Source organism: Sceloporus undulatus, chromosome 1 (genome assembly GCF_019175285.1).
Source record: "Sceloporus undulatus isolate JIND9_A2432 ecotype Alabama chromosome 1, SceUnd_v1.1, whole genome shotgun sequence".
Taxonomy (NCBI): domain Eukaryota; kingdom Metazoa; phylum Chordata; class Lepidosauria; order Squamata; family Phrynosomatidae; genus Sceloporus; species Sceloporus undulatus.
The window spans coordinates 296,871,542-296,887,824 of record NC_056522.1 but is presented as its reverse complement, the minus strand read 5'-3'; the positions used below and the strand labels follow the sequence as shown (position 1 = coordinate 296,887,824).

Sequence of the window (16,283 nt, the reverse complement as noted above, 5' to 3'; positions counted from 1 at the left end):
AATCCCCAGTTGTTCTGGAAGCAGAACAACTACCAATATCAAATTACATATGTTAAAATCCCCAGTTGTTCTGGAAGCAGAACAACTACCAATATCAAATTACATATGTTAAAATAACGTGACATGGCATAATAATCAAACATAACATAACAAGCAATATAACAATCCCCGACTCTCCCCCAAAAACAAAATAACAAATAAGTACAGATTACATGCTTAAAATAGTTATATTAACAATAATCTCCCTCTGCCTGTTGCCACCTCTCTCCATAATTAATATACTACTAATAATTAAAAAAAAAAGTCCAGCCTAATGTCCACTATAGGCTGATGATGTTCTCTGGGCTGGTTCAGCCAGGTGGGCTCAGATGTTTCTGTGCCAGTGGGATGATGGTCCTGGGCTTGGAGCCTACATTTTAAAGGTGCAGCTCTCCTGGCCTTCTCTCTCCCAGCTGTGCTAGTGGGGTGATGGCCTGGGCTTGAAGACTAGCATTTAAAAGTGCAGCTCTCCTGGCTCTCTCCCCCAGCTGTGCCAGTGGGGTGATGGGGCCTGGGCTTGGAGCCTACATTTTAAAAGTGCAGCTCTCCTGGCCTCTCTCCTCCAGCTGTGCCAGTGGGGTGTGATGGGCCTGGGCATGGAGCCTGCATTTTAAAAGTGCAAGCCTCCTCCGGGCCTCTCTCCTCCAGCTGTGCCAGTGGGGTGATGGGCCTGGGCCTGGGGCTGGAGCCTGCATTTTAAAAGTGCAGCTCTCCTAGCCTCTCTCCTCCCAGCTGTGCTGGTGGGGTGATGGTCCTGGGCTTGAAGCCTGCATTTTATAGGTGCAGGCAGCTCTCCTGGCCTCTCTCCTCCCAGTTGTGCCAGTGGGCTGTAAGACAAGAAGGATGATGATGTTCACATCCTATTCTATAAAGACTTAAATCGGTTTGCCTATAGATTAGCAGGAAGAATTAGCCTTCTCTTCGCCACATTAGTTGGACCAGCCTAGAGCTTCTTCTCCTAATAACTCTCTGATCAAATTGCTGAAGCAGTTGGAATACATTTGAACCATTCCAGACACCAAATACTTAAGTTACTTCTGTCTTAAAACCTTTTTGTGTTTGTATTGTAGCCAGACATAAGGAACATTCTTGTTTAAATAAAAATATAACAAACTTAATTCTCTGACAATGTGTAATGAAGGGAATAATCCAGTAAATCGGTTTCTTTTCCTCTGTATTGTAGTAAAAAGCTATGTTGTGGGGGCAAAAAACTGGTAAGAAACCAGCATTGGATCTACTTTCTTATATAATACAGTTATGTTTTATGTCCTGTCAACCTAACAACATGTAGTGGCAAAGCCTTGGCATATTGGTGGCATAAATCATACCACACCAGATTTCTAAGAAAAGCTGGATCATTTTCCCATGAAACAATGATGACTGAATAGAGTTATGCAATGCTGATGAAAATTACTAAATTGACTTAATGCACACCAAATACCTGGGTCCTAGGTTATTAGATGCCAACTGTGCAGGACCTTCATGCCACAACAATTCTGTAGAAGGTTTGGGTCTCACCTTTAAAGGCTTTCAGAATCTGCAGTATATATAGCCATTGGAGACTGCCTCTCCCTATAAGAGCCCAGACTCCAATTGCATTACACAGGGAAGTCTCCTGCGTGAAGTATCCACAACACAGAAGGTGAGGAAATCTATGACAAGGGCCAGAGCCAGATGAGGTTCATAGCTTAACTTTCATTCAGTTTCTCATATAGGGTTTTGGATACCTCTTCCAAAACTGTGCACATTGGGCCCTTGTAGCCACTTGGATTTGGTTCTAGGATACACACACACCTATGCCAAAATCGATGGATGCAATGGCATAGTAAAATGGTGTCCCTTATATTATTCCAGACATCAAGCAATCCAGTACAGCCTTTGAGACTGAGAAATATGCAGACTGCTCTTTCCCTTTTTCTAAGAGCATAAAGGAAAGATCAGACCATCTGTGATTGGTAACAGCATGAGGTTTGGTGCTTATGGGAAATTGAGACATTAATGGGGTCACATGTAAGGTCTTAGGGGGTCAAAGCTAGCTCTCAAGACCATGTACATATTCTTTCCTTCTTTAACTGCCATGACTCAGTGCTGTGAAATTCTGGGATTTGTAATTTGTGAGATATTTAGCCTTCTCTTTCAGAGCCCTCTGGTGCCACAAGAAACTACAAATTTCAGAATTCCATAACATTGAGCCATGACAGTTAATGTGATGTCAAACTGCTTTATTTCTGCATAGTTTTTGTTTCTTTGTTGTCCCTTTTAAGTCCATAATTCTTCAAGTTTCAGGAGAAGGTTGTAAATGAATTTAATTCACATTTCTTAAAGACAGGTATGTTGCTTAATGGGTATATTTTTTCAAATGTACACACTGAGCAGATCCAAACTAGGTGTATGTTACTCTTGCTATTGAACTGTCCTGTATTTCCTGTCTTCTTTTTCTTTAAAAAAAAGAATTGTTTCATAGTACTCATTCACATACATTCACTGAGACTATCACACCAAGGGAACACACACTTATATTAGTTCTGAACTAATTTGTTTCTCAAATATAAAGTGGGCATTGTTTTCTAGTAATGTGACGTCAATGTGTGAGCAATCTCCTCCCATATGAATGCCAGCATTAAAGCAGAGAATGAAGGGAAGATGGCAAGCTTACGGTAAAACAGTTGCCCCAGTGCTTCCATGTAAAGGAAGAGGGTCGAGGCAGAGTTTCAGCCACACCATATTCAGAATCATAATTGCAATGTACAGAAATTATAGTAATTAAAGTTATATAGAAGTTAAAATTGCAGTGAACCAAAATGTGGGTGGGGGGAATGAAATGGAAAAAGAAATAGAAACATAAATATGGAGAAAGAAAGGGAAGCTCAATAAAAGCTCACAATGAGCCTGTTTTCCCATTATTCTGGTGCAATCTTGTTCAGACATCCAGCACATTCTGCACTAGAATTTGGATACACCAGCCTTCCAACAGAGTAAAATAACATAACTGTAGCACCAGATCTTCCAGTAAGATCCAGAGCACTCCATTCTCGTGCCACCACAACCATCTCAATGAATGTCCTGCTGGGCTGCTCAGCACATCTGCTACTGCTGTGGGTCACTCATTCCGCGGTCATAGCAAGGCATCTAGCCATGTCATTTTGCTGGGCAACTCGTTCTGAATTCAGAATCGTGCAATCCACAGCAGCTGTGGACACAGCAGGCGATTCAGTGGGACACCCATCCAGACAGTCATCACAGCATGGGAATGGTAGGCCCGGGCAATTGCAGGGCCAGGATACTCTGGGCTGCCCCTGCAGTATCCTGGCCAGTGCAGACAAGGCCTAAGTCTATGACAGCTTATGCTACAGCTTCTTTCACTCAGTAGATCCAGAAGTGCTACAAGTTCCTTTTTATAGTGATATAGTAATAGCAACTTACAGAACTAATTTTCTGAGCCACTATTTTAAACTTCATTCAGTAATTCCTTTTCTATACCCTTCATCTTTCTAATCTAAATGTTTCAAGTTAGGATTTCCCATGTGTTTTCACTGTCTCTCTATTCCCAACCTTGTCTTTCCACCTATCCTATTCTTGTCCTATCCACCTATCCAACTAGATCTTTGATAATCTTATCTTCTTTCATAGTTTTATCCTCACAAAATTTATTTAATCCACTTTTAAATCCTTTTTGAAAGTTGATAGCCATCATACCGTTAACTGTGTACCAAGTACAAGAAGGCAGCCAGCAGTGTAGTGTTTGAATGTTAAACCTGACTCTAGGAGGCCAGGGTTAAAATTCCTGCTCAGCCATGGAAATCTACTGTGTGATCCTGGACAAGTTACACTTTCTCAGTCTCAGAAGAAGACAATTACAAGCCCTTTCTGAATAAACCGTGCCAAGAAAACCTCATGATGTGTCCCCCTTTGGATCACCATATATTAGAAACAAGTTAAAAGCACACAACAGCAACAAAAGCAGCGGCAAGTGCAACTGCTATACATTACTTTAACAATGACAGCAAACCATTTTGATGCTGACACTAAGATGGCTGTACCTGACTCTAACTGCATTCCATATGTGATGGATGACAATACCCACCGTTCCTACATGCCAGGTTCTGGTTGGGATGGTGGGCCCAGTAGTAGTTCAGCACATCCAGAGTGTGCTGAGATGGGAAATTCTGCCTAAACATTATTTGGTAGCTCACTGGTTGCATTCAGTTCAACTAATATTTTGGAATGTTTTGTTATCTTTAAAACACACACTTTCACATACACACACACACACAAACCTCATCCCTTGTTTTCTCATTCCATTGTGGCAGGTTGTGATTCCTCCTGGACAGCCATTCACCCAGAATACTGGACAAGACACAACGTCTTTGAATGGCTACAGTTTTGCTGTGATCAATACAAACTGGATGCCAACTGCATTTCTTTTTCTCATTTTAACATAAATGGGCAACAGCTGTGCTGCATGACACAGGAGGAGTTTTTGAATGCTGCAGGGGTTTGTGGTGAATACCTGTACTTCATCCTACAAAACATAAAGGCCCATGGTGAGTGTGCTAAAAGTTTCATCAAAATAACATAGTTTCATTCATTCACACTGTACATGTCCCTGTTGTACTTGTGCAAAGCGTTCAGCTTACAGTCACAGAAACTGACATGTACTGAATCATTTGCAAATACATACAACACACAACCAGTAAAATAAGAAGATAAAAGCACAATGAAAATAGAATGAACATGGATATTTACACAGGACCAAATATCTGTGCAAAATCAGGTCTAGTATTATGGACAGGAGGATAAATCTGGGCCACAAATGGAGGGACCAACAAAAACAATTGGAAAATTCTAGTTTAAAATATTTATTTTAGGACGATAGTGGGGGCAAAAACTGAATGAATGAATGAATGTAAATTCAAATGCCACAGCACTTACCCAGAAAATTAACTTTGGCAGACTATTTTCAATCAGGGTTCTAGATTTTTAAATGCAGTGGATATATAGAAGGTCTTGATACAAAACACATTTATTAAACACCTAAATGTTGGATATTTTCCCACCTACTATAGGTGTCTCCTTTTTTCAAGACAATGAAGATATAAAATCATCTGAAAATTACTGTAAGTAAACTTTTTAAATGGTGCATATTACTAAATAAGATATCCATAAGAAAAAGCAACCATACACAGCAATTGATAGTGACCTTGGTGATATTTAGGCTGTGGCTGTAGAACAGTGGTTTTCCAGCTTTCATTCTCTAGATATGTTGAACTACATCTCCCAGAACCCCCACCAAGCATGGTAAATGATCAGATGTTCTAGGAGAAGAAGTCCTACAAATCTGGAAGATCAAAGACTGAGGACCATTCCTTTACAATTATAGGTTTAACACCACCTGTTTGGGGAGGGGGGTCTTCTGTCCAGATCCAGCCAGGCTACCATAGCCAGTCCAGACACCAGATGGAGAAGATAGACAGTCCAGACACCAGATGGAGAGGATATCTTTTTGCATCCAGAGGAAAGCCAGACTGGAAATAATTCAAAATTCTTACAAAACTCTCTAATTAAATCTCCAGTTAGAGGCATTAATATACCTGGATCTTTTATGAATAAGAACAAGCATGTTATCAACCATCCAATCTTAGGGATGTTTGTCAAACTGATAACAAAGCAACCCAGAATGTGCAAGTGTTACTTTTTTGGACTAGAGCTGCCAAAATCTCACATCCAGGATGAAGATTCTGGGAGCTGTAGTCCACAAAAGGAACTTTGCTTTATGATGGTTCAGTGTATACAAACTTTGTTTCATGCACAAAATTGTTTAAAATATTGTATAAAATTACCTTCAGGCTATGTGTTTAAGATAAATCAATTTCATGTTTAGACTTGGATCTTATCTCCAAAATATCTCATTATGTATATACAAATATTCCAAAATCTGAAATTCATAACACTTCTGTTTGCAGCCATTTTGGGTAAGGGAGAGTGAACCTGTACATGCAATTTTAAAAAGTGAGCACATAAAATGGATTTAATGTCATAGTAGGCAATTGTGCCTTCAGTCTTCCTGTCAACTTTTTTTGTGTTTTTATGCCCTGTTTCATTTTGCCATCTATTTGACACAATAAGAAATCTGAAGTTAGAAGCAGGACCTTCACAGACATGGCCTTGAGGCTGTGACTTCATAGTGACCAATATTTTATAGCCTTTCCAGGGAAGGAGAGGGGGAAGGGAAAGGGGAGTCCTTTTTAAATCAGGCTCTGGGGATATTTTTACCCCTAAAGCACTTTTTTTCTGAATGCTTGGAACACTTTCTATTTTATCTTGTCTTGTTTATTTGTGTAGCTTTATTTATTTGTTCTCTGTTGCTGTCAGCTACTCTGAACAAACACCAGAAATGATAATAAATGAAGAAATAAATGAAACAGTCCTTGCGTGCGATTTGTATGGCTTTGGTTACACACAAGTCTGACTCAGCCCAAAAACCCTGTGTAATTACCATTCCATTTTGCCAGGTTGTGTAAGTCAGCTAGTCAGACCTGTATGTTGACAAAATGGTTTTCCATGTGTGTGGAGTAAGACCCATTATACAAGGAAAGAAAAGTCTATGTTGAATTTAAGAGACCATTGATTAACCAACCAGAGGAGCAAGCACACAGCACATTCCTTTTCCATGGGCTGCTCCTCTCCATGACAATGGATCCAAGGTTATACCATAGATAGAAGTAGTGTTTACAAATAGATATATTCAGGTCACTTTGTGTTTGCAGATTAATATGTTTTTGATCATTCCAATCTAGACATTAGTGATTTTTTTTAAAAAAAACCTTTATTGTGTTGCTGCAAGCAGTTCAGCAAGCAGTCCAACCTGTTGGTTAATCATTCACTTTAGTTTATCTTGATGGTAAAGTTGGATTTTAATTCTGAGATAAATTTCATACTCATAGTGATTCAGTGTTGCATGGAATTTCATTGGGTGAACACACTGACTCCTTTAAACCACATTATCACCAGACCTTGAAATCTATCTATATTTATTTATGTCAATTAAAACAACTCTTTTCCAGATAATGATAAGGCATGTTTGAGAAAAGGCAGCATCAAGAGTCAAGAATTTCAAAGCCACAATAGAACAAGTAGGTATACTCCTGCCATCTAAAGAGTGTGTATGGAAATGTCATAGGAATTGTGCCTCTGTTTCGAATGTGTCACCAAACAACCAGTTATCTTGTTTACTCTCCAAATTTAGCATTTTTTAACTTATGAAAACAAGTTTCTGTTCCTCATTGTTTTCTCCTGGATCATGCCAATGCAGGTTTCTTCATTCTATCAGTCCAGTAGTACACAGATACCAGGTGATATTCAAAACAAATGAATGCTGAAGATTGCTGTTGCAGAAATATCAAAGAAAAAGAAACCCTAGGCAATGACTGTCCAGTCAATGGATTGAAAAATGGGATATCTCGAACTTGGTTTTTAATGTGTTGTTGTTGTTGTTGTTGTTGTTGTTGTGTGCCTTCAAGTCATTTCTGACTTAAGGCAACCCTAAGGCAACCCTATCATAGGGTTTTCTGAGGCTGAGAGTGTGACACTCACCCAAGGTCACCAAATGGGTTTCCCTGGACAAGTGGGAAATTGGACTATGGCCTCCAGAGTCCTAGCCCAACACCCAAACCACTACAGGTGTTTAGCAGTGACATGATGGGTACAAATCAACAGAAGAAGCCTTTGCTGTCTTTGTAATTTAGTACCTGGAAAAGCTTCAGGTGCTGAATTTATTTTTGCCACAAGGGCTCATGTCTTCTTCTTTTTTAAAATCGTGACTATCATTGAACTGCCAGAAAAAAGGCAAAGAAGAACACCATGCAGCATTTAAAAAGAAGAACAAATTCATAATTGAATAGACAGGGTGCATATACACTGTAAAAATAATATCGTTTGACACCTCTTTACGTGTTGTAGCTCCATTCAACAAAATCCTGAAATTTGTATTTTTACAAGGTCTTTAGCCTTATCTGCCAAAGAGTGCTGGTCCCTCACCAAACTGCATACCCCAGGATTCAATAAGATGGGGCCATGGCAGTTACAGTGGTGTCAAACTGCATTGTTTCTAGAGTGTAAATGCACCCTAAGAGAGTGAGAGGAAAGTTTGCTGGGCTTCTGAATACAGAAGAATGAACAGTGCATAGATAGATATTCTATTTATTGTGTGGTTGTAACCCACCAAAAACAAAAAGGAATGGCATAACAATGGCATCTAGAAGACCTAAAGAAGGACCCTTGCTGAATATATTTCACTATATGAGTATATTACTCCCCTGCCTCTTCATATTAAAATCTCAGAAGGTGCCCCTGAATTTTACACTCATTCATGTCAGACTCCAAAGTCTGTGTCAGACTGGCACCATCTGCCAGTCAGCACGTAACGATACTCATTTGCTTCCTGCAATCCTTAACCTGCAGGAACTCAGAAAGAATGACTCAAGCACACTCATCATTCATCCACTCTTGTAACCTGTTTGTCTATCAGCCTCATGTTAATTTCTGCAGGGGATGTTTCAAAACTCAAGCCTTTCTGAAAATCAAGCTTTGTGCTATGGGTGATTTGTCATATATAAAATGATATATTGCATGCACACAAAGTAAATTATAGTATTGAATTCTGATGTGCTTGTAGCTAAAATAAGCCCTAAAATAGGGCTCCTGAAATAAGATAAATTATTATTATTATTATTATTATTATTATTATTATTATTATTATTTACCCACCTCCTCATGGATTGAGGCAGGGAACAAGAACAATTAACAGACAGACAACATCAGTTAAAATACATCAGTTAAAAGACACAACTATTTAAAAGGACAAATAAAATGTGTAATAATCAGATTACAATCCACATTTAAAATTTATAATTTAAAATCATCTAGGTAAGCTGCTGGAAGAAACTTTCATCAAGTCAACTTCAACTTATAACAAATATATGAATGAGAGACCACTAGAAATAAGTATTTTCTGTTTTATGGGAGAAGAATTTGGACATTATGGCAGATGATGATAACAATATGGAACAAGATGTAACATGATAATACAGTTGTGGAAGAACTACTCTTGGGGTCAAAAAAGCTGAAGGAACATATCCTTAAACCCATAAATAACTGGTATCTCTCTAGATCTGGGAACCCTACATTGCAAAATTTAAAATGTTTCCAAAAAATGCTGAAGGCAGTGCTCTGGTAGGAACACATGTGTCCACACATTGCGATCTTACCCCCATCTCCAGTGATTTTTTTTTAAATTAAAGATTTAAAAGATTAAAACTATTCAAGCAACCAAACTATCCTCAAGATTGGGTCTCCCATTTCTGCTGACTGCCTCTAAGAAGCCTGTATTGCACAAAGAATCAATCTGTTATTCTTGTTTGGCTGCCAGGTTGGAGACTGAAGTGAAATGGAAAAGTATCAATGACCTTTTCCAGTGGAAAAGTAGATTATGACATACTGTACTTATGAAAAAGCTTGAAGTACATGTTTGTTATTTTAGAAACAACCAAAGACATTGTGATACATTTTCTGATGTTTGGCATCCATTCATTTTCTTATGTAAATGACAATGCTGATTATCCAGTTCCCATATCCCATACCAACTTACATTATGATATGTTGGTTGAAGATCCACAAATCCTCTGAATAACCCTCCATGCCCTTTTTAAATGTTATTTTTTCCCTTGATGATACATGTCATTGTAACCTTAGCAACTACGTACTAACTACTCCTGAACTTTATTATTGTCCCTGTTAATAATTGCTTAATACACTGTCAGAAAGAGAATATACAGAGCAATCCTAGCCCATTTTGGACAGCCTTGTAGCATGCTGGTTTTCATGTTGTCTTGCTCCCCAAATGGCATTTTCAAAAACCTGATAACTTGCTAATGAAAGGAGTTTCTAACTTTGGAAATTTATTAATGTGTTTCTTCTTATTCTTGGAGGCCTACAGAGCTCTCATTTATGGGAATTTGTAAGAGACCTCCTCCTGTCTCCTGAAGAGAACTGTGGTATCCTTGAATGGGAAGACAGAGATCAGGGAATCTTTCGTGTCATTAAATCTGATGCACTAGCAAAGATGTGGGGGCAGAGGAAGAAAAATGACAGAATGACCTATGAAAAACTAAGCAGAGCACTCCGGTAAGTTAATACTTAGCACAGTGTTGCACAATATAACCAATTTCTAACAGTTTAACAGGTTCTAAAACTGTTTATACTACATAACACAAAGATCACAAGATGGAGTTATGGCTTTTGGTTAGACATCATGAGGCCATATCTATCGGTGGAGTAAGCAATCAGAATTATATATTAGTCAACAGATTATTTGCCAGTTTACTCATGAATATAATGCACAGTATGTCTCCCTTGTCATTTGCTTTAGCAAACATGCTAGATTCTCCCTCTGAACTGTTCCATCAGCAAAAGAAATTCATTTCCAGAAATGCATTGTTCCCCCCCACCCTGTTTTTTTATGGGGGAGCAATGTTTCATGATAACTGGGAATTTTTAAAGCTCTTACAAGGTTACTGTGGCTTTGAACAGTGAGTGTGCAAGCATCTCCCTTTTTCCTTTCTCAGGGAAAAGGTGCTATGATGATTGCTATGTAGGAGTGAAGCAGATGGGTGATTAGAAGTGACCTCCAGCCGCTCCAGCCATGATCGCCCCCCCTCATCAGCCCCATAGGGGGCTGGATGGCCTGTTCCTGAAGCAGGCTGCCACTGTAATCCAAAATGAGCAGCCAGCAAGGATCTTTTTTTGCTTCAGAGCAGCTGATGGCCACTTCAGGGGCAAGCGTCATCTCCACACACCACCTCCAAAGTGGCCGGAAGCCACTCTATTTGCCCCATCTGTTTTGGGCCATACACACATAATATAATACATGCTAAAGATGTTTCTGAGTCCAACTTAAATTTTGTTGTTGCAGGTATTATTACAAAACTGGAATTTTGGAACGAGTGGACAGGCGGTTAGTGTACAAGTTTGGGAAGAATGCACATGGATGGCAAGACAGCAAATTATGAAATATTGTTTACTTCAGACTCATTTTCCAATATGCAACATGAAGTCTCTGGTCACAGTAGAGGGATCTTGTCTGCAGAACATCCCTAGACTAAGAGGTGGCCACCTCTTCAAAATAAGTGTATAAATTAACATCAATAGACTTTCTGGGTTGGAGAATTCAGTATTCTCTATTTTTGGATTTTACATTCTTCAATAAGTACCATCACCTGCACAGCAATTATTAAAATGGTAGACTACTCCATTGGTCATTCTCATAGCTTGAAGTTATGTATGTAGCAATCCCACAATGCGAAGAATGGCAGTTTGCCATTAACATTAAATCATATAATTTTATCATTGATTTGAACTTCTATGGGATATTGAAAAGTGTGTTCTTGGATGCTGAACCATATTTGCCATTTGGACATGCAGGCACATCCTGGTTTCCTGTAAGCAATTTTTTCTTTTCTCTATATCCTAACTTGATATTCTAGCATGTCTAAAAGTAATTTCACACTTTGTGCAGCAACTGTGTTTGCCATAACTATTCTGTTATTACATCAGTGCTTCTTATGGTATGCATATGAAGTTCATATATTCCAAAGACATATGGTTCATTGATCTGCCAAAAGAATATTCCACAGCTAGGCAGGGATTTAATGCAGGGGAAGCCATGATGATCATTAGACCAAATCCAAACTCCAAAATATCTTAAGAGTTTAGCTAGGGATTTGCAACTACCCCTCACATGTTATGAGTTTATTGGCAGAAAGGAAATAGCAGCAAAGTAGCTACGACAAATACAGTAGCGCAATTGCTCAGTAGCCATTATTTTTGGTAATGAACATGATCTTTTCAAAATAAAGAACACAAAAAATCATAAACCAAAATCAAAGTTTTTCACAATGACCTATGACTTGAAAGATTCAAAGATTTGAAAGCAACTTATGAGCATCATTTCAATCTATGTTTGAGACTGTGCTCTTATATTTACAGTGCTGTACCCAGTAACTAGGAATTAAACTCAATAGGGCTTGCTTCTGAACATACATGTATAAAAAGGCACTGTAAGTTTATCAGTGTTTATTATCATCTTTTATTCACTTGTGATGCTCCCATAACTATTTGCACTTTAGTGCAAGTCTTTAGTACTTGTTCAAACAGGTTCTATTCAGTCCAAAAGTATCTGACCTCATCATGTCCTCTTATATTCAGTTTGGTGGAATGAGTGAAATATACTTAAGTGGGAGTGGCAAAATAGTTCAAATAAACTCTATTTTAAAAGGGATAGTTTATTTTACATATACCCACACCCTGTTGTTTTGGGGTGGGTAAAATATGTCTCATAGGATGCATGTAGTGGCCCACCAATTTTTCATTTTTATTTTTATCCCTGACTCTTTCCTTATACTCTTGTGCCCTCACCTCTAAATTTGTTATTTTCACAACCAACCACCCCATCCTACCCTCTCCCCCCCCCCCAAAAAAATTCTGCTGTTAGCTAGAGTGGCAGATCACATATAACTACCTCCTGAATATGGCTGAAATCCTAAGAAGTCAAAAACAGAAGTAGACTTCTAGTCCCTTCCGAATGCTATTTTGGGGCAATTTTCAGCTAAAAATGAGACACTTCAGCCTGCCATAGGTCTCTGGCTGTAAAAATTGTCATTTGCCTCTCCAGTAGTTGTCCACATTTATACAAAACATCTCTTTGTGAATTCAAAATATTATATTTTAGTGGGTAAGTGGGATTTTTTTTAATCAAAAAGACTTTTATATTTATATGTTGGTGACACATTTGTAGGACTCTGGTGGAATGAGCAAGAAACATAAATCCAATTGCCAGAAAGTGTATCCTACTGAACTCAGTAATACCTGCTTCTGAGTATACCTATATTTAGCTGAATACAAGAATGACACTGAAGATCTATGAGCAGTAGTTGTTCCCCTTCCTGCCCTAAATTAAAGCAATATATTTGTACTATTTCTTAATAGAAATTAAGTTTTTTGAATTCGTTCACATTACTTCTACCTCAGATGGTGCTTAAACAGGTTTTATTACATCTTAACTCATTTTTAAAATAAATGTGGCACCTTTTTCATTACTTCTATCCCTGGTGCATCCTAAACATATTAGATGAAAGTAAGATACTGTACATAAACCCATTTCATAGACTCTTAAAATCAAACATATATATTTTGAATTGTCCAGTTTGTTTTCATTAACAAGACTCGGGCAGAGAATAAATTCTTTTATTTGAACAGTTAAACACTGGGGTGCTGGGGAAGCTTTTTGTTGGGTGCCAATTCATGGTCCTTGCCCTTTGTTTTTTAATAACCACATTTCCTACCATACCTGGCCAAATTACCAGTGAACTCTAGCTTATGCAATGGTAGGCTACCCTGTGCCAAAAAGGCTGCATCTGGAGTTAATTCATACGAGTTCTCCCTATGCCTTTCTGGCAGGTGTCTCTGGCCTTCCTCCACTGAGCTGTTTATTTTTAATTCCAGATATGACTGTGCCAGCTCCCAACTCAAGACAGTTGCATGGCTTGTATTGGCAGACACAGGATCTAGCTTTTGATATACCTACCACTAGATCTGGGGTGTATGTGTGGGTGTGTTATATTTTTGGACTGCATCTTTTTTACTCTCCCAGCCAACATAGGCACTATTCATGCTAGTGGGAGATTCTGGGAACTGCAATCCAAACACGTAATTTTTCAGAGTTCTAGTTGCACAATTGTAAACTTTTCAAAAGCAGCATTTCTGGTTGCAGTGAATGCAATAGATCATGCAGTGATACTTGAATGCAGCTAAACAATAGGCTTGCAGCTCCACGTACAATCTTGGTCAAGTTGATAGGTCTGATTCCATTCACTGACCAGGGCCCCTGGCTTTTAAAAAAAAACCCACTCATCATTCACCAGTTCCCAATCCATATGCTACCCTGCATAGGTGGAGTCTTTTAAAAATAATTTGTAATTCAGGATACTGCAATTCAAAGACAAGATGCATCAAAATTATTTCCTGGATTCTGGGCCCAAGTGTTATCTAATTTAACTTACAATAAAGTAGCTATGTGTCCACCTTTACAGAGGACTATCCTGCCTTTGAAAAAAATGCTAAAAGGACCATCCTCTGTTTGAAGGGCTGTATAGTCCCATTTTCCTTTAAAGATAATAAATCATAAGGAAGGTGCCTCAGAGTTGTTTATCAACAGTCAGAACATAGACAGCAGACTGAGAAAATGAACATTTGATCACAGTCTTCCTCGTAAGGTTGAGATGTATGGGATTTCTATTTAAATTATAATGATTATTTCTAATTTCACAGCTTTACCTATAAATTACTATATACAGCTCTACATCTTCTTTCCCCCTCTTTTTGATGATGTGATGATGTGACTTTTTTGTTGATGCATGTGGCTGTCCTAACTACAAACTATAGGAGAAGCGCTGATCCATTATGTTCAGGCATGTTTGGTTTGCAATGTATTCTCCTGGTGCTCTGTTTGTTTGTTTTTAAAGACAACTTTGCCCTCTTGGAATTGACTGAAATTGCACTAGTATTTTCTGAAACAGCACAGTCTTTTCATTTATTCTATGCAACAAACAGTTTACCACATGAAACGCAAGAGGGCTTTTTTCATCATGAACTGTGAACAGTCTGCATTTTTCTGAAGGAACAAAGAAGGACAGATTCTATAGAAAATTATTATGTAGAATGGGTGTGATGTTTTATTATGTATGCTTGCTAACAATATGAATTCATGTACATTTTATTTTATTTTTTGATGCTCTGTACTTTGTAAACAATATATATATATAAAATATTTAATTATCAGCTGTGTGTCGTACTTTGATTACTTCACAATTCATGTCAGAGAGCTAGAGAGCTATTTTATTTTCATGAACCCTTGCAATGTATTTTTAATGAAACCAAGAATACATGCAAAACATTTTCTGGTTGGAAACCATGGCACTTCATGTTTATTGCATAGAAATAATATTTCTAAATACAGTACCATTGCCATCATCATATGGAAAGTTGTTCTCATCATCAGGGTATTAAGAATCACATACATGACAATCATTGGGATCAATTCACTGGATAATTGCAATATCAGGGCCAAACCACCTAAGTATATAATAAAGCCCCAAATAATTATCTTGTAAAGATTAGTAGTTTTTGGAGGAAGCTGTTTTAAACAGAGACATTGTGTAGTACTTAACCTATTACCTGAAAGCCACCTAGCTACTCCAAATTTGATCCAATACAGGGAGAGGCGGAATACAAATAAATAAATAAATATTATTTATTTATTTAATTCTATGCAGAATTCTGGACCTAGGTTTGCAAGGGTAAAATACATCTGAAAACCCCACAGGAGAAAAAAATTTTTAACTTAGGGCTGGAATAGACTGACTGCAAAAGCCAGCTTCTGGGTGGCTTGGAGTCACAGCATTTTGACACTGCATGCCACCAAGATGTCCAGCCAACCACATGGGGGCAGCTTCAAGACACTCTGGGGGTCATCATTTTGACACCACACACCGCCGGAGTGCCCAGAAGTTCCACCAAGGCAGCTTAAGGGAGCCCAAACCTGGCCCAAATAGGAGCGGATCTTTTCCGCTCCTATTTGGGCTGGCAATGGAGGGTGCCTTTGGGACTGCAGCATGTGTTTGCCATAGACCCAGTGCATCTTCAGTGGGGGCGTCTTCAAGCTGCCCCTTCTTGATGGTCTCTTGCAACCCATAAAATTACCTATGTGCTGTATTACAGCAACTCACTCAAAACCACAAAGTTGAGAGTTCAAGACCAGCAAAAGGGCTCAAGCTCAACTCAGGCTTGCATCCTTCCAAGGAGGTCGCTAAAATGAGTACCCAGATTGTTGGGGGCAAATTAGCTTACAGTTGTAAACCGCTTAGACACTGCTTAGGCAGTATGAAGTGATATATAAATGAAGTTTGTTATTTGTTTGTATATAGGAAACATAAGTGAATTTCATGTTTAGACTTGAGTCCCATCTCCAAGATATTTCATTATGTACAGTGTGCCCGCGTCATACTCGGGCGCCTTTTACGCTACTCCCAGTTTATGCTGGAAGCCCCACGACATTCAATAAATGGTGCGTGTGCCTGCGGCACTCACACCACCACACTGCTGCATTCACGAGCCCCATTATTCTCAATGGG

General features: G+C 38.6%; 1 protein-coding gene across 3 annotated transcripts in view; it reads left to right on the top strand.

Annotated features, from left to right (window-relative positions):
* Positions 1-14,931, top strand: part of ELF5 (E74 like ETS transcription factor 5) — a 15,817-nt gene extending 886 nt beyond the window's left edge. The window contains exons 2-6 of one of the 3 annotated variants that reach the window (XM_042446982.1): positions 4,350-4,583; positions 5,106-5,156; positions 7,104-7,172; positions 10,026-10,221; positions 11,009-14,931. In XM_042446982.1, the coding sequence (XP_042302916.1) occupies positions 4,350-4,583; positions 5,106-5,156; positions 7,104-7,172; positions 10,026-10,221; positions 11,009-11,105 (647 nt within the window). In that variant the 3' untranslated portion in view covers positions 11,106-14,931. The remainder of the gene's footprint in view (positions 1-4,349; positions 4,584-5,105; positions 5,157-7,103; positions 7,173-10,025; positions 10,222-11,008) is intronic. The other 2 variants (XM_042446983.1, XM_042446984.1) reach the window with 2 other exon arrangements.
* The last annotated feature ends 1,352 nt before the right edge of the window (positions 14,932-16,283 follow it).